The sequence below is a fragment of the Lissotriton vulgaris genome, chromosome 11 (genome assembly GCF_964263255.1).
Source record: "Lissotriton vulgaris chromosome 11, aLisVul1.2, whole genome shotgun sequence".
NCBI lineage: Eukaryota > Metazoa > Chordata > Amphibia > Caudata > Salamandridae > Lissotriton > Lissotriton vulgaris.
Window position 1 is genome coordinate 1,105,586,830 of NC_141699.1, and position 19,316 is coordinate 1,105,606,145.

Consider the following 19,316-nt stretch of genomic DNA (forward strand, 5'->3'; position numbering starts at 1 on the left):
TAGTAGAGAGAGAAGTAGAGAGAGGTAGAGAGGTAGAGAGTAGAGAGTGAGTAATAGAGTAGAGAGTGAGTAGTAGAGAGTAGTAGAGAACAGTAGAGAGAGTAGCAGAGAGTGAGTAGTAGAGAGTAGTAGAGTGAATAGTAGAGTGAGTAGTAGAGAGTAGTAGAGAGTGACTAGTAGAGAGTAGTAGAGAGTACGTAATAGAGTGAGTAGTAGAGAGCAGTAGAGAGTGAGTAGTAGAGAGTAGTAAAGAGTGAGTAGTAGAGAGTGAGTAGTAGAGTATGAGTAGTAGAGAGTAGTAGAGAGTGATTAGCAGAGAGAGAGAATAGTAGAGAGTAGTAGAGAGTGAGTAGTAGAGTGAGTAGTAGAGACTAGTAGAGAGAGAGTAGTAGAGAGTGAGTAGTAGAGAGTAGTAGAGAGTGAGTAGTAGAGTGAGTAGTAGAGAGTGGTTAGTAGAGAGAGAGTAGTAGAGAGTGAGTAGTAGAGAGTAGTAGAGAGTGAGAAGTAGAGAGTGAGTAGTAGAGAGTAGTAGAGAGTGAGTAGTAAAGAGTGAGTAGTAGAGAGAGAGTAGTAGAGAGTGAGTAGTAGAGAGTAGTAGATAGTGAGTAGTAGGGAGTGAGTAGTAGAGAGAGAGTAGTAGAGAGTAGTAGAGTAGTAGAGAATGAGTATTAGAGAGTGAGTATTTGAGAGTAGTGGAGTAGGAGAGAGTAAGTAGTAGAGAGTAGTGGAGAATATTCCAAAGTTTGGCACATCACCACTTGCACCACAAGTCCAATCAAATCATATCACTTAGAGTCCTTATTGAGGCGCTGAATCTTGGTGTATATTCAAATGCTTTTATTTTCCTTAAGTTTATGTACCACAGCCAGCCGACGCGTTTCGTTCTGTACCACAGAACTTCTTCAGGGCGTTCTTATTTCCTTCAAGTTATGTCGGTATCCTGTTGTCATATAACTAGATATTTCTTCCAAATGTTAGATGAGACGTAAGTACATTCTTATTCAAAGTGACTAGGTATCAATTTTACCAACACAATTCGGGCAGACTTGAGTAATTTATAGCATCCTCATAGTCAGTCTTTCAAAAATTCCAAAGTATAGGACATGATAATCCAAATCAAAATGTATCTCAAGAAAAGTCATTTTCGATCGTTCGGAATATTGGTATTTGTGCAGATATGACCCACGGACACGGTTTATGACTTTTCTTTGAAATTTGACCTTTGAAATTCACTGAAAAAACCAGCATTTAAAAAACCTTGCAAATTCACTTAAAAAAACCATAGGTTTCAGGCCTTATATAGTTAGGAATTGGCATTTTAATAACCTTTAAAATTCACTCAAAAAACTATAAGTTTTAGGGGTGTTAGTGTTATAGTTAGCTGGACATTTCACTCATACAAAACCATTGAAATTGCTCCTATATAGTTAGTTGTACTAACTATATTTCGCGCACCCGCAATCCACTGCTGATGATGTCAGATATTACATCATTCATGACATGGTCAGTGACATCACTGATGACATCTCAAATGACATCACTTACGTTGCGTGATCTTATTCACTCGAGTGCTTCCGGGTGCGCATACGCCGTTCGTATCACGCGGACGCGGCTACGCGATACGTCACGATCATGTTCATGTTTTCGTTCGCCATATTGGCGCTAACGGGACGTTCCCCGGTACGCGCCCCGCGGCGCTTCATAATACTACGCTTTTTAAAAAAAAAATAATATACAAAAAAAAAATTGGCAAAATTGTAGGGACTGGTCCCCCGATGTGCCTTTGCTATGTCTCAAGATATATGCTCCAGTGGTTTTTAAGAAAATTAACTTTGAAAAAATATATATTGGGCTACATTGGGCTATATATATGTTACAGCCCAAATGTAGCCCAATGTAGCCCAATGTAGCCCAAAGATGGCCACCTGGATAGACTGCGCTCTTGAGGCGGAAGCCGAGAGCATTTTTAACAATTTTAAAAACATTGTCCTGTGTATAATCATCACTTTATCTTGTGTGCACTCGCTCCTAGACACCTCAGGTCGGTCACACGCAAGCGGATCTAGCGCTGCTGTGTTCCCCACCAACTACATTTCCCCCACGCCGTCATCTCGGCGAAGACCGAGGCCACGCCCCTTTTTGAGGTCACGCCCCCCGACGTCGCCTTATAAAGCGCTGAATACAAGTGCCAGGCACCTGGATAGACTGCGCTCTTGAGGAAGAAGCCGAGAGCATTTTTAACAATTTTAAAAACATTGTCCTGTGTATAATCATCACTTTATCTTGTGTGCACTTGCTTCTAGACACCTCATGTCGGTCACACGCAAGCGGATCTAGCGCTGCTGTGGCCCCCACCACCTACATTTCCCCCACGCCGTCATCTCGGCGAAGACCGAGGCCACGCCCCTTTTTGAGGCCACGCCCCGACGTCACCTTATAAAGCGCTGAATACAAGCGCCAGGCACCTGGATAGACTGCACTCTTGAGGCGGAAGCCGAGAGCATTTTTAACAATTTTACAAACATTGTCCTGTGTATAATCATCACTTTATCTTGTGTGCACTCGCTCCTAGACACCTCAGGTCGGTCACACGCAAGCGGATCTAGCGCTGCTGTGGCCCCCACCACCTACATTTCCCCCACGTCGTCATCTCGGTGAAGACCGAGGCCACGCCCCGTTTTGAGGCCACGCCCCCCGACGTCGCCTTATAAAGCGCTGAATACAAGCGCCAGGCACCTGGATAGACTGCGCTCTTGAGGCGGAAGCCGAGAGCATTTTTAACAATTTTAAAAACATTGTCCTGTGTATAATCATCACTTTATCTTGTGTGCACTTGCTCCTAGACACCTCAGGTCGGTCACACGCAAGCGGATCTAGCGCTGCTGTGGCCCCCACCACCTACATTTCCCCCACGTCGTCATCTCGGTGAAGACCGAGGCCACGCCCCGTTTTGAGGCCACGCCCCCCGACGTCGCCTTATAAAGCGCTGAATACAAGCGCCAGGCACCTGGATAGACTGCGCTCTTGAGGCGGAAGCCGAGAGCATTTTTAACAATTTTAAAAACATTGTCCTGTGTATAATCATCACTTTATCTTGTGTGCACTCGCTCCTAGACACCTCAGGTCGGTCACACGCAAGCAGATCTAGCGCTGCTGTGGCCCCCACCACCTACATTTCCCCCACGCCGTCATCTCGGCGAAGACCGAGGCCACGCCCCTTTTTGAGGCCACGCCCCCAACCTCGCCTTATAAAGCGCTGAATACAAGCGCCAGGCACCTGGATAGACTGCACTCTTGAGGCGGAAGCCGAGAGCATTTTTAACAATTTTAAAAACATTGTCCTGTGTATAATCATCACTTTATCTTGTGTGCACTCGCTCCTAGACACCTCAGGTCGGTCACACGCAAGCGGATCTAGCGCTGCTGTGGCCCCCACCACCTACATTTCCCCCACGCCGTCATCTCGGCGAAGACCGAGGCCACGCCCCTTTTTGAGGCCACGCCCCCGACTTCGCCTTATAAAGCGCTGAATACAAGCGCCAGGCACCTGGATAGACTGTGCTCTTGAGGCGGAAGCCGAGAGCATTTTTAACAATTTTAAAAACATTGTCCTGTGTATAATCATCACTTTATCTTGTGTGCACTCGCTCCTAGACACCTCAGGTCGGCCACACGCAAGCGGATCTAGCGCTGCTGTGGCCCCCACCACATACATTTCCCCCATGCCGTCATCTCGGCGAAGACCGAGGCCACGACCCTTTTTGAGGCCACGCCCCCCGACGTCGCCTTATAAAGCGCTGAATACAAGCGCCAGGCACCTGGATAGACTGCACTCTTGAGGCGGAAGCCGAGAGCATTTTTAACAATTTTAAAAACATTGTCCTGTGTATAATCATCACTTTATCTTGTGTGCACTCGCTCCTAGACACCTCAGGTCGGCCACACGCAAGCGGATCTAGCGCTGCTGTGGCCCCCACCACCTACATTTCCCCCACGTCGTCATCTCGGTGAAGACCGAGGCCACGCCCCTTTTTGAGGCCACGCCCCCCGACGTCGCCTTATAAAGCGCTGAATACAAGCGCCAGGCACCTGGATAGACTGCGCTCTTGAGGCGAAAGCCGAGAGCATTTTTAACAATTTTAAAAACATTGTCCTGTGTATAATCATCACTTTATCTTGTGTGCACTCGCTCCTAGACACCTCAGGTCGGTCACACGCAAGCGGATCTAGCGCTGCTGTGGCCCCCACCACCTACATTTCCCCCACGCCGTCATCTCGGCGTAGACCGAGGCCACGCCCCTTTTTGAGGCCACGCCCCCGACATCGCCTTCCTCGCCTACAAATCATGTGCGTCTCTCGGACGCGCAGCGGACGAGTGCAGCGGGCGCGCCGCCAGCGCGCCGAAGGCGCGCCAAAAGCAAGCCCGTCTGCGCCCGTCCGCGCCAAGAACGCGACAGGCGCAGGAAACTCTGGACATGGACCTTCCATCATAAGGTACCAGGCTAACTTCCTTTGAAGTTTACACATAGCAAAAAGCTGTACTTGTAAGGTTGAGATGAATAACACTGAAGGGCCGTTTAGCTGTAGGCTTTGCAGGTGGACCTCTTCTTGGTCCCCGCTTAAGACAATAGCTCCTCTAACCAACTCGGTCGATAATACTTCATACTTTAAAGGAGGGATGATTAACGCTCGCTCCATGTGCAACCATAGCCAAGATATGAAAGATCTCATCCTCGAGTTAGACCTGGATTGCCTTCTCATAACCGAAACATGGCGCACTGATAATTGTAACCCAGACCTAGCCATCGCCCTCCCACAAGGCTATGCCATCTTTAGGCAGGATAGACTGAAGGGGAGAGGCGGAGGAGTAGCCCTGGTGTTAAGAAATCACATCAAATGTCACACATTCAATTTAGACTCCCTCAAAGGAATTGAAGGCCTAGGTTTTTCCATCAAATTAAACAAGACTTCCTCCTTTTCAGGAGGACTAATTTGCCGCCCCCCAGGCAGTGCAACCAGATTCTTAGAATCTCTTAGTGACTCTTTAGGTCAGCTCCTCATCCGCTACCCGCATTTCACTCTCCTGGGTGATTTTAATCTGCACCTTGAATCCAAAGCGGATATGCAGGCACTTAATTTTCATCAGACCTTGGAAATTTTTAACCTACAACAAAGGATAAAACAGTCCCCACATCAAGCTGGACACATATTAGATGGGGTCTGTACCAACTTTCCCCTCCTAGAAACCCAATCTCCTGTCCCACAAATCTGCACAGATCACAGTCTGATCCCTTTCTGCATTAGAACCTCACGTCCCCAGAATTTAGTTAAATCCAGTCAGCATTCAGAGAAAATGTTAACTGGACAATGATAGAGGACAGTTTTAAACTCAAGCCCATCATTCCGACACAGATCCCCAGTCTGACTGGTGACGCAGAACAAGACTCAAAATGCTTCCATAGTTGGATGCAGCATGAGATCAAAGAACGTGCTCCACCCAAACGTTCTCGACGTACGGAGAAAATAGGTAAGACAAATGCCCCCTGGTTTATTCCAGAATTAGCCACAGCCCATCTACTATGTAAAAAAGGCAAACGCAATTGGCGTAAAACCTACGACTCTGCAGATAGAAACTCCTATACTCAGCTTAGGAAGGCATATCATTGCAGTATAAAAATCGCCAAGAAAATTTTTTATATCAATGCCATCAAGGGAGCAAAACAAAAACAAAAAACATTGTTCTCTATAGTCAAGACTTTTACTCATCCCAGAGCGTTACAGCCCGAAATACCTCCATCCCAAGAATTCTGCAATCAAATAGCTGACTTCTTTGAGGAGAAAATTGACTTAATACAGAAAGACTTTCCTACACCCCGAGTCTCTCAGACTTCTACCCTCTCTGATCAGGGAGAAAACACAATTGGTAGTCTTAAAATTTTTACATCGGTCAGTCTGTCCCAAACACGCAAAGTAATCCTAGCATGTAAATCAGGAGCTCCCTCTGACTCCTGCCCCCCACGAATTCTCCATCAGCTAATTGATGTGGTGAATGATCCCATCATAAATGAGATTGTAAACTCCTCTCTCAATACAGGCACAGTTCCACGAGAATGGAAACAGGGAATTGTAAAACCCTTGATGAAAAAGCTAAATAAATCCCCCTCAGACCTCGCCAATCTACGCCCAATCTCACTCCTCCCAGTCTTGGGTAAAAGTACTGAACAGATGGTCTATAAAGAGCTAAAAAGCCATATAGAAACATACAATGTACTCCATCCCCAACAATCAGGTTTCCGTCCTCATCATTCTACAGAGACGGCATTAATCGAATTGACAGACTCCATAAAACTGCGGCAGGATCAAAGAAAGAACGCCGTCCTGATTTTATTGGACCTCACAGCAGCGTTCGATACCATCTCGCATTCTATACTGTTAGGAAGATTAAAAGACATTGGTATCTCAGATGTGGTTCTAGCGTGGATTACATCATTTCTAACAGATAGATCCCAAACCATTGCATTAGGCCCTTTCCTCTCCAAAGAAAAAAAGGTTCTGTCGGGAGTTCCTCAGGGTTCCATTCTGAGCCCTGTACTATTTAATGTTTATTTGGTCCCTCTTATTTCCCTGATTGAATCATTCTGCATACTTGTGACATCGTATGCCGATGATACTCAACTCATTGTGCCACTAGACGAAAATTCCACTAATGCTGAACAAAATCTTAAGAATTGCCTGAAGGATGTATTCCACTGGATGGAAGAAAACCATCTTAAATGTAACACCAGCAAGACAGAAATTCTCCCGATGGGAAAGAATTTCAATTTCTGTCCCAGCATATGGTGGCAAGAGCACTCCACTGCTCCCCCTCAGACCGTGGCGACAGCAAGAAATCTCGGAGTCCTGTTTGACACCGAGTTATCTTTTGACCAACATGTCAGGAATGTGGCAGGAAGCTGCTTTGGTATCATAAAATCTCTTAAGAAGTTTTTTGACTTTTTACCCACTGACTCAAGAAAGACGGTAGCAGTGGCCTTAATCCTCGCCCGCCTCGACTATTGTAATGGCCTGATGGCGGGAGTGAAAAAATCTACACTGAAAAAACTCCAAAGTGTACAATACTCAGCAGCCAGATTAGTACTAAAACTACCAAGGAAATCTTCAGTATCATCTGCTTTGAAAACCCTTCATTGGCTACCTCTGCACAAAAGGAAACTCTTCAAAATTCTAATCATCGCCTTTCGGGCATTTAATAGCACAGGCCCAAAGTATCTTACCAGGCGTTACCCCCACTACAACCCTTCCAGGACGCTACGATCCTCTAATGACAACCTGATAAAACTAGCTAAATTCAACCTCAAAACCAAAGGTGGTAAGACCCTGACCTATCTGTCCTCTAGAGCCTGGAATTCCATGCCCAAAAATCTCAGGTCTCAGACTCAAGAAACCCAGTTCAGGAAGCAACTAAAAACCTGGATTTTCAATCTCCCAGACGAATATGTCATGGCCGCCATCTAATTCCGCCCCAGCAACTGTTTGCTTACTATGCAGCCAGCGCCAGGATGCTCCTTCCGGAGCGATAGTTGCGCTTTATAAATACACAATACAAATACAAATAAAAATACCAGAGACAAAAAAAACAAATGTAGCCCAAATATCAGCCAGATGTAGCCCAACTATAGCCCAATGACAGAATGTACCAGAGTGTTCTAAAGAACAACTAGAGCGCTAACAGTCTTACTTATAAAGTGAGACTTATAGTTAGGAATTAGCATTAAAAAAACCTTTGAAATTCACTGAAAAAACCATAGGTTTCACACCAGTTCTAGTTAGGAATTAGCATTTAAAAAACCGATTAAATTCACTGAAAAAACCATAGGTTTGACACCAGTTATAGTTAGCTGGAAATTTTACTGACATAAAACCATTGAAATTCCCACGTTATAGTTAGTTGGACTCACTATAACTTGTGCACCTGCATTGCACTGCTGATGACGTCACATATTACATCACTCATGACATGGTCAGTGACATCACTCATGACATCACTGGTGACACCATCCTTGTGAGAAAGTGACAGATATCCTTTCAGTGTAATGTAACCCTTGAAACACATATTCAAAAATAGAAACTAACATTTTCAAAAAAATGGAGATACCCATACCAGTTACAACAACCAATTCAGTAATTCCACCATCTATATACACATCCACTCATTCACCAACAGTTCTATATAGTCACTCATACATATACTCACTCATCATATGTAGTGATACACCTATACATCTTGTTACACACCGACAGTCATCCAAAAGTTACTCACACATGCAAATAAAATATTGAACATCCATTTATTTGCATATACAACTATACACACACTACCACCTTACTTCTAAGGAAACTTACACATACTTACTCACTTAAACAATGACTTATAGAAACACATACTTATTTAAACAGGAACTCTTACAATCTCTCACTCTCACATATACTCACTTATATACATCAATACTCACATATACAAGATTAAAACATATCTTGTTACTGATAAAGTCACTAGTGAGGCAGTCATTCACTCACTAACACACACATATACACACTCATCCACCCATACACTCCTGCACATATGCTGTCTTCAAAACACATACAAACAGTGAGTCAGTCACCAACCCATGCAGCCACTTATACACAAAGTGAAACACTGATACATATATTACAATATTTAAAAGTTACTCGCTAATATATGTATTCACTAAGATACACTTAATAAGGCAGTTAACCAATCAATTCTTTAAAAAAAAACATCCATTTACACACTTATTTAACCATTTATTCTTCCATCGTCCTTAACAAATATATATATAAAACATATTTATTTTTCAGAAAGACACACATTCACTGGATGGTGTCATCAGTGATGTCATGAGTGATGTCACTGACCATGTCATGAGTGATGTAATATGTGACGTCATCAGCAGTGCATTGCAGGCGCGCAAGTTATAGTGAGTCCAACTAACTATAACATGGGAATTTCAATGGTTTTATGTCAGTAAAATTTCCAGCTAACTATAACTGGTGTCAAACCTATGGTTTTTTCAGTGAATTTAATCGTTTTTTTAAATGCTAATTCCTAACTATAACTGGTGTGAAACCTATGGTTTTTTCAGTGAATATATATATATATATATATATATTCTCCAGATCCTTTGAAACAAAGGAAATAGGGTCGCACTCCCTGATTGGGTGTTTGACAATTCTTTATTTTCATTCCATCAGGTATTCAAAAGCCACACCAATGTGTTTCGTTCTCCTCTGAGAACTTGATCATGATTTACATGACGACAGGCACATGGGCCAATAAAAAACATTTTGAACATCACATGGTGCATTATTCTGCCCTTTTTTCCTGTTCCCTGTCATCTTGCATTATGGGAGTTGCAGTATAAAGATTTGTTTAAGAAGTGATTTATTGGGATAATTTGTGAAAATAATAAAAATTGTGGAAGTTTTTCTAAGGAGTTACAATTATATAGGTAAATCATTTCATATGTTTTCACTATTTGTAGAGAGGGATTTTCTTAGTTGTTTCTCAATGGTGTGTTACTATCATTGATACCCAGGTGTATTCTGGATATTTGAAGGGGGTCATACGTATAGTACTTTTTCCAGTGATGATGGCGCTCTGATGTTCTCTATTTGTAGCCAATTTCTGGGATTCTTATCCATTTCATATAACTAAGTTAAGGGTTTTAGTGCATAGGAAGTCTTTGCGCTCAGCAAATTTAAGTTTGGTGTGTCTGGGTAAACTAGTGAGTATGGTGCTGACCAGGAAGGGGAGAACCTTGTAACCCCTCAATGTGTGTAGGGGAGATCCTACAGCAAAAGAGTATAGCTAAATCCTGTGCACACATACATACATAATAAAACAAGTAAATACAAGAGTTGACGTAAGCAATATATACTGAAAAAGGGCGTAGATACAAGTCAGGCCCTGCAGCTTAACCCACTCAACACACAAATGAATGAATGAAAAAGACATTTGTTAAGCGCATGGTTACCCGTAGGCCTCCCAGCGCTAAGAAAAGAGCGGACAGATATGAGCTGATTATCTGGCTGGGAATAGATGAGTCTTCAACATTTTTCGAAAGGAGAGATGATCTTCTTCCAAATGAATATGTTCCGGAAGCTCATTCCATTTTTTTGAAGGCAACATAAGAAAAACGTCGACCTCCACTTCCAAAGGCTATGGGTGGCATAGGGTTGGTTGCAGCCAGGCACTACATCTTACTCCCCACAGACAGCCACCCAGAGGCAACCAACCCTATGCCACCCATAGCCTTTGGTTGTGTGTTGAGTGGGTTTAGCTGCAGGGCCTGACTTGTATCCAGCCCCTTTTTCAAACTCTACACAGGCACCCAACCCCAAGTTGCACACAGCCTGTGACCATGTGCAGCAGTTTGTTGGCCACAGGGCTTGGCCTGCTGCTAAGCCCTGTGACAAAATCCCAGCAGGCTACTAACCCCACACCGTGCACAGCCTTTGGTGTGCACAGAATAGGATTGGCCTTCGGGTCACGGGGACCTCAACCCCTGGAGCAAAACATATACGTTAAGGGGATGAGGCATGCAGCCCCCTCCGTAACCCCATCTCCAGGGCCAGTTCTATAAAAAGGGGAGGGGCCATGCTGTCACCTCTCAAAGCCTTCTTGGGCCTCAGGTACCCCAGTCCCCTGGACAAAAAAGGGAGGGGTTTGCATAGCCCTCCGCCATGAGTATTTTCAGGCTGGAGTCGCAAGCCCCCCCCCCCAGTGAGCCTCATTAGGTCCTGGGCACCCCACCCCCAGAACCTGTTGTATTATAAATGGGAAGGGGCCATGTGGACCCCTCCCTGAGCCTCTTAAAGCTCTGAGGACCCTATCGACCTGGGCCATATTTTTTTTTAAATGGGAAGGGCTGCGTGGTCCTCTCTGAACCTCATTAGGCCTTGGGCACCCTATCCTCCAAGGTCTTAACTATTTTAAACCAGAGGGGTCCACATGGCCTCCTTACCCGAGATTCCTTAGGCCCTAGGCAACCCATCCCCCAGCACCTTCTTTTTGTAAAGGGGAGGGGGGATGCGTGGCTCCCCTCCCTGAGCCTTATTCGGCCCTGGGGACCACATCCCTTAGGACCTTAACGATTTTAAAGGGGAGAAGGCTGCATGCCCCACAAGCCTCATTATGCCCTGGGGACCCCTACCCATCAGTGCCTTTTTTTAAAGGGTAGTAAGGCTGTGCATCTTCTTCCTGTAGCCTTATTAGGCCCGGGATCCCCATCCAGAGGGTCACAATAATTTTCTAGGGGACAGGATACGTGACCCCCTCATGTTCCTTTTTAGGCCCTGGGAACTCAATACCACAGGGTCTTAACTATTTTGAGGGGCATGGGGTTACGAGCCTCATTACGCACTCTGGACTCCACCCCCAAAGACTTTTTTTAATAAAGGGGAGGGGGCCGCGTGGCATACTTTGTGTTTGCTCCCACATGTCTGGAGTTTCAAAAATGCCTCCGCCAGGTGGAAGTAAGTACAAGTTTTCCTGACCAGAGTCTTATAATGGAGCCATCAAAATGTTTCTCATGTTACTGGTAGCCAATCAGAGCACTCTTAAAACATTGAAATGTGGATTTAAATAAACAATGTCTGGGTTTCTAGCATTTCCTTTAACAATATGTCTTTAGCCATCAGACTGTAATCAAAGATTGTTATCATTGTGTTTTGATTGGGACTAGTATACTTGCAGCTTTCCATTCACTAAATACCTCGTACAAAATCAGTGAAAAACATTTATTTTCGAGCACCCTCATCTCTCTTCCGCTTTCTCCACTATACCCTCACTTGTACAGTCCACTGTTGTTCATTACAGATTCCCAGATTAGCCCACTATCTTCCGATGAAATCTTCTTGTGGACTGATTCTCGATGACGTTTGTTTATCTTCCCTGTGGGTTGTAGTCCTTAGAGAATCTGTACTGAGGATGAGCTGGTTCACCATTTTTTTCACTTCCATAGAAATATACAACTAGAAAGGTAGCACGAAAAGAAAAATCACCTGGGGTACTATTAAGTCAGAGTGGCCAAAACGTTGTTATGATTTACTCAAGTGTTTGGCACATAATTGTGACACAGAACATTCTACTTTAATCAAGCCCAGTGCCCCCAGCTGGGTTCACAGCATATCACTACACAAATACATACAGGCATAGTTAACCTCAAGCGTTATTGCTTGGAAGGTGATGTAACTACAGCACCGAGACCACGCCTCTCGACACCAATGATGACATCCGCTCCATCCTCGACCCGGGCAAAACCACTGCCCTCATCCTACTGGACCTCTAGGCGGGCAACAACATTGTCTAGCACCGCACCCTAATCATGAAACTCCATGACACTGGCATCCACTACAAGGCCCTGGACTGGATTCACTCCTTCCTAACTGTCCAAACACAGTGAGTCAGACTACCCCTGTTCCACCCAGAGCCGGCAGAGATCAGCTGCGGAGTACCCCACAGCTCCTCCCTCAGCCACACCCTCTTCAACATCTACATGTCCTCCTTCACAGCCAATTTCAGAAGCCACGGACTCAATATCTTCTCCTACACTGACGACACTCAACTGATCACCTCCCTCACCAATGAACTCACAGCCACCAGAATCAACTTTCAAACAGAATGAAGGCTGTTGCTAACTGGAAGAAAATCAGCTGCCTCACGCTCACCATGGAAAAGACCAAAGTACTCATCCTGGGACCCACTCCTACAGGCTGGGATGACTCCTGGTGGCCCGCACCGCTAGGAACCCCTCCCACCCTTTCAGACCACGCACGCAACCTCAGCATCACACTGGACTCCTTGCTCTCAATGAACCTCCAAATCAACGCAGTATCCTCATCCTATTTCCACACGCTCCGCCTGCTTCAAAATATTTTCAGATGGCTCCCCACAGAATCCAGAAGGAAGGTCACCCAATTAACTCATCACTAGAAGAGATGACTATGGCAACACAATCTACTCCAGTGACACCCAGAAACAGTTCAGGAAACTAAAGAACATCCATAACGCTGCAGCCCGAATGGTCATCGACATCCCCCGCTGCAGCCACATGACCAAAAACCCCTGACAACTCTACTGGCTCCCAATCAACCAAAGAATCACCTTCAAGCTCCTCACACATGCATACAAGGCACTACATAATGTAGTACCATAATATCTGAACCACCGCTTAGGTTTCCACACACCAGCCAGACAACTCCATTCCGCCCAACTCGCCCTGGCCTTCGTTCCATGGATCCACAAGACCAGAACCGGAGAAAGATCCTTCTCCTACCTCACGTCTAAGACCTGAAACACCCTGCTCCGCCACAATCAGGCAATCTGCATCATTGACACTATTCAGGAAGGACTTCAAGACCTGGCTCTTCGACTGAACTTCCACACCTTGATGTATCAGCAGCTCCCCCTTGAAAAAGCTTCCAAGGCACATCATGGTTTTATCAGATGACAAATCTCTCCTGAGAAATCAGTCGTCCGAATGTGGCATCTAGCAAAGTTTCAATGACATCATGCAGTGGGAGTAAATTATTTCATTGAAGAGCCTTGTACATCAGGTACATTCTCATAGAAACTGAGGTTCCTCTGACTGATGAAGCAGGACAGTTTTTGTTGCGTATGCTTGCTAGCTTCATAGGTTCATCTGTCACAGGTTTTACTAACTTTGACCTCCAAATTGATTGAACGCCAAACGCTGATTCAAATCAGTGCTTCACAGATACAGAGCAGGATTTTAGTAGAATATACTGAAGGTGCTGTTAGATGTGAAATGTACAGTGCGGTACATGGTGTCAGTGGATGCTGACAGTGTCATTATTTGACTGATCCTAGCAAACTTAGATTCCCAAAAGGTGACTTTAGCGTCATGCACCCTGGGTTTGCCGTCTGTCAGAATATCTTAGAAAACATATTGTCTAACATACATTTTTGTATCCTAAATTTCATTTACAAATGTACTGCCCCATTTCTTATAGGCTTTCTAATATTAGCTCCAATGGAGCAAGATTCTCTAGATAATATTTAGGACACAATATGTAAATCAGATGAGATTCTGACAAAATTAATCTAGAACCACTTCCCCACATCTAGCCCTTTTTGGCTATCTCCACTTTCATGAAAGTTTCAAACTGTTTGTCCTGTGAATATGTTAAAAGGCACAATGTATTGACCAGTTTCAGCAACAGTGATCCAATATCAGTCCTTCCTAACATATCCAGCAAAGTTAGAACCTTGATCAGACAGGGTCAATGATTCAATAACGTACATTTGCATAGCGTTTGGACTCCTTCATTACCCTGTACTCAGGCCATGAAACTACTACACCTTGTACATTGTGGCTCAAAGAGAAGGGTAGAGGGCATCAAGAGGAGACAGCATACATACAATTGCCTGAAGTAAATTAGAAAGCCATCTTTGCCAGATCTGGAAAGCAAAGCTTTAGTTTAGAGAGGATACTAGTTTGGCTGGTTTCTTCAATGGAATATCTTTTCTCCCATGCACCTACACTGCTTGTTGGCATAATGGATGCTGTTCCGCGGTTAGGGATGGCTGGTAGTGGTCAGACAGGTTTAATTTAATTGGCTTGCTTTGCACATTGAGCTTTCCTTAACCAGTCTTCCATTTAATAATCAAAAAGCAGCTGCTATGACCAATCAGGAGTCATTGATCCTCCTCTGACTCTTTCTCTTCTTCTCACTCATAAACATGGAAGGAACTTCCAGTTAATCCTTCATTGTTCAGCAATTGGATTAGGGACCTGCTGCTGCTCTGGTTACAAATGACTGGACCTCTTGTGCATCCACAAACTTTCAATTACCTGGATCTTCCAAACGCAAGTCCCTTACCTGTGCATTCTTTGTCATTTGCCAAGAGACCACAGTCCTAGTGTTTGGTTTGCCTGCAAACAATATTAATAATCAAATGAACTCTCTTTGTGGCACAAGGAAACTCCTTTCTTCTATGGTGGTTATTTCATGACATGTGTGAACGCCTTACATTTGTAGAAATATATATGAGAGCTACCCGAGCCTGTATGAGGAGTACAACCTACTCTTTCAAGTTGTGAGTTCTTAAGCTGATTGATCTGTGCACTTTGGGCAGGATAATTCTGCCATCCTGTTTGAGAGTTCATCACCAACAATAATCCATATTTGTATCACATAATGTTTAAAACTTGCTTTGGTTTTGCTTCAGTATCCTTTATTTGTCATCCTTAGGAGCTCTTCGGCTTCAGGACACAGACGTGTCGCGTCATCGCCTGCCTTTTTGGGTACCTCTTCTCTCTGGGGTTCCTGAAGCTGCTGTTCTATTGGAAGCCAGAGTGGGATGTCTGGGCTCACTGCACCCCCTGCACCTTGGAAGATGCTGATGTTATTTTACTTCAAACCACAGTATGTTTGTTTTATCTTAAACACTAATTGCTAAATGGTTGGGATGAGAGGTGAGGTGGCTTTTCAGTTAGGTGGCTTTTCAAAACTTGGTGGGGGCTTTGTAGATGATTCACTTAGGTGTGAAACATTTTCAGAATTTGTAAGCACAACATTTTGCTATATCTGCCTCAGTCTAGTCTGTTTGGTGTGTCCTGCACCAGCTGGAGCCAATAAAGGACAATTACATTGGTAGCCACATGTTACAGCTGTCTGGAGATGATTGGGCAGAGCCGAAGGATGACCCACTTATAGTTGTGAGGACAGGGACATGGTCAGCTCCTTCAAGAACCGCAGTGGGTTCTGGTAAAAGTGTGCCCTATCTGGTTGAACGTTTAAGTGTTTATCTTTATGAAGTGTGTTGTAAAAAAAAGATCTTCTGTAGCCAAGTGGTATATAAGTATGTTGCAGATTTATTCATAAGATAACAGCTTCAGATAAATACTGGAAGATGTAAAGTCCAGGTGATGCCCCCACCAGGAGCAGCCACCCTGCTGCTCAGCCTGCACACTTCAACTGACACTCCCAACCTCACCAGGCACCCATGCACTCCACGACATCATCAATCATCCAACATTCCAGACATCTCCAAGCACACCAACACTCATCCTGGCTGAGCAGCACAGAGGAGATACATAGGCAAGAGGAAAGGCAAACAGTAGATCTTAACAAAGTGCAGTGATGTTGTGCCATGGATCTTAGAAAACTCACAGAAGTTGGATGAAGAAACCATGGTAAAAAAGGCATGTGTTAAGAGTCTTTGTTAAGAATCAAATAGCATCAGGGGTCCAGTGGTACATTCACACATCCTGGTGCTCAACATCATGTTTGAAATATAAGTAATAATGTGGAATGGATTAGATTTCCACAATTTGAGTGACCAAGTCAAATGCTGTGGTGGATGAGAGTTGAGTTTGTGGTAGGCCTGCCCTATGTCCATTAAAGGGGCATTAGACAACATTTAACATACTTAAGGAGGCCCTCTGCACTCGATCTTGAGGACCAGGTCGAGGAGGGTCTTGCAGGCAAGCAAGTGCTCATTTGAATGACTGGGAAATATGAATGGATTGGTTGCAAGTGCCTAAGCGATATGACATCCAAAGGTTGTGATGGAGAGGTAGAGTGAATCATTGTGTGACTGAGTTGTGTGCTGTACCTGCGTTGATATGTTAGTGGTACTGATTAGACTCACTGACGATGGACAACTGATGAGTATAGGAGTCAGGCAGCTCTGTCCAAACTGTCCGGAGACGATGAAGAATGAAGGCTCTTTCCAGGAGTTGAGCAATGGAAGACAGTATGAAGATTTGCCCCCAGTGAATATTATTTAGTCAGAAGGGCAAGAACCTGTCAAGATCTTCAGCCCAGCGAGGGCTTTGATTCACTAAAATGCCAGAGGTAGTGGAAGTGATGTCCTACACCCTTTTACTGTATTCACAACACCGGAAATGATGTCACATAACATTAGACCTGATAACATCAAGATCTTTCTTCTCACACTATCTCTGACTAATTCCCACTCTCTTGCTCACTCTCACTCTGACTTCCTTCTTCTTATTATACACTCACTTTGTAGCACACACACACCCATTATCACTATCCCACATGCTAACATACATGCTCATATTTGTACATGCTCTCTTACCAGCATTCTAACTCACCCACATGCACGCATATGCTATACATTGAAAATAATTTCAGTTTACTATCCTAGGATGCCAGTGAAGCTCCCTCTCCAGACCCTGCTGCTCTACTTTGTATTTCATGAATAGTGAATTACAGATTATTATTCACTATAGCGTAAAACGAAGTGAGCGGAAATAGAGGTTGGAGCTTGATGCTAGGAACGTGAGACACCAATGTGTTCTTGCCACTGATTTTGACACCTTTAAGGTCAAAGGTCACAAATACAGTGCCATGGGTTGTGAAGGGCATACCAGGGGTCACTGCTATGACCCATAACTGATGTGCATGCAGTCCAATGCTCTGAGTATGTCCAAGGGAAGATGTTCTCTTCAACCGAGCGAATGGATGCTTGATTAACCTGGGATGGGCAAAAATATTAGTAGTAACTGAAAACAGGCACCTAGATGAACAAGATGATATTTTTCTATTGGGCAAAGCATTTCATAGGTTCATTGGAGTTATGATGGGACACTTTTCAGCTTTGTGTTTGCATTTTTTAAATCTACCCGGGGGGGGGGGGGGTTATAAAGGGCACTGCTAAGACTTCACATGTGGATTGAATGCTACCAAAATGATACTTTAAGAGCAAAACATGATTTGTCAATATCTTGCATTATATTTTTTTTACCTAAGCAGCCCACCATGAAAAAAAGTCTAGTCCGATATCGGTCAGAAACTAGATTTAGTAGAATATGCCATGCCTAGTAGAACATGTCTCTTACCCTGACATATTCTGTGTGAACCGGTCTGCCTCTGGTGTCTCTTGAGACTTTTGAATTCAAGATGCACACTCAAATAAAAAAAAACTAAAACACACTGCATAATATAAGAATTTCACACACTTTAAATACACAAGCAAGGTAACAGGTTTCTTGAAGCTTGTTTCGTAAGATAGGTGTGATATCTCCTGATGGGAGATTTAAGGAATTAGCAGCTCAAGTTTTCAAAGGTAGATAAAAGCAATTAAATTTTATAACGTTGTACAATGGAACAGCAGGAGAAAACAGCCAATGAATTGTCATGTCATTAGCTATAGATATGACAGGTAACCTCAAAACTTAATGATAGTGGGAATAACATATGCTCAAAAGCTGCTTGGAAGTATATAGAATTGGCTGGATATCCCAAAGTCTTGAGTTGCTGTGCAGAATATTGTGAGGTATCAGAAGAGTATTTTGTTTGGGCCTGATTTAGATCTCGGCAGATGGGTTACTCCATCACAACAGTGATGGATAACACGTCCGCCCTAATATAAATCCCATTATATCCTCTGGGATCTATTTTTGGGAAGTTGGAATATCAGTCACCATTGTGACAGAGTAACACGTCCACCAAGATCTCAATCAAGCCCTTTGTTATGATAACTCTTATCAATTTCCCTACTACTGGATCTCAAGAGATGCAGCCAATCACCTTGAGAAATTGATTTGGGTAAAAAGATTTAGGATGTTTGTGATGCTGGGACATACACATGCAAACGTACCATTAAATGTTTTGAGGCTATTCCATAAGGTATTTTGGAGTAAATTAGTCCTCCTGAAGTACTCTTTTATGGATTTCTACAATCCTTTGTAAATCAGTTCCAAATCACAGAAAACAGGAATATTCATTGAATATTCTTATGCAAATAGTGGAAATAGAAAAGACTGTTCTTTTTTTTATTTGCACTAATATGGAGTTCAAAGTTTGGTGGCTGATCCACAACTTTGCATTGAGTATGTTAACGAGTACTCTTGTAACATCCCATTCTGTACTCAAATATGCTTTTGGGTACTGGTCCCAAAATGTAGACGTGGACGCGACCTCCAATTTGCTGGTAGTGAGCACTGCTTTCTTATATCTGGATGTCAATGAAATGGGAACATTTGATTCAACCCATCATAATCAAATTCCGTAGTGTTGGGTGTTTATAAGTTATAAACCAACTCAAACAGAAATCATCACACTTTTCTCTTATCCCCTTTCATGAACATGTCTAAACGCATTGGACTCTGAATGCCGAGAAAATTCAATAAAAACCTTAGGTCACTCATGACCAACAACCTTAAATATACTGTGGATGTCCTGTCAAACAAACCACAGCTGAAACCCTGCCATACTGCCATACCTATGTAACCACAAAT

The 19,316-nt window shown here is 43.7% G+C and overlaps 1 protein-coding gene across 1 annotated transcript in view; it reads left to right on the forward strand.

Moving 5' to 3' along the window:
* LOC147684246 (putative cation-transporting ATPase 13A4) overlaps nucleotides 1-19,316 on the forward strand; it is a 385,092-nt gene that overhangs the window by 18,585 nt on the left and 347,191 nt on the right. Inside the window, exon 2 of the mRNA XM_086944646.1 lies at nucleotides 15,298-15,471. Coding sequence (XP_086800772.1) covers nucleotides 15,298-15,471 — 174 coding nt within the window. The remainder of the gene's footprint in view (nucleotides 1-15,297; nucleotides 15,472-19,316) is intronic.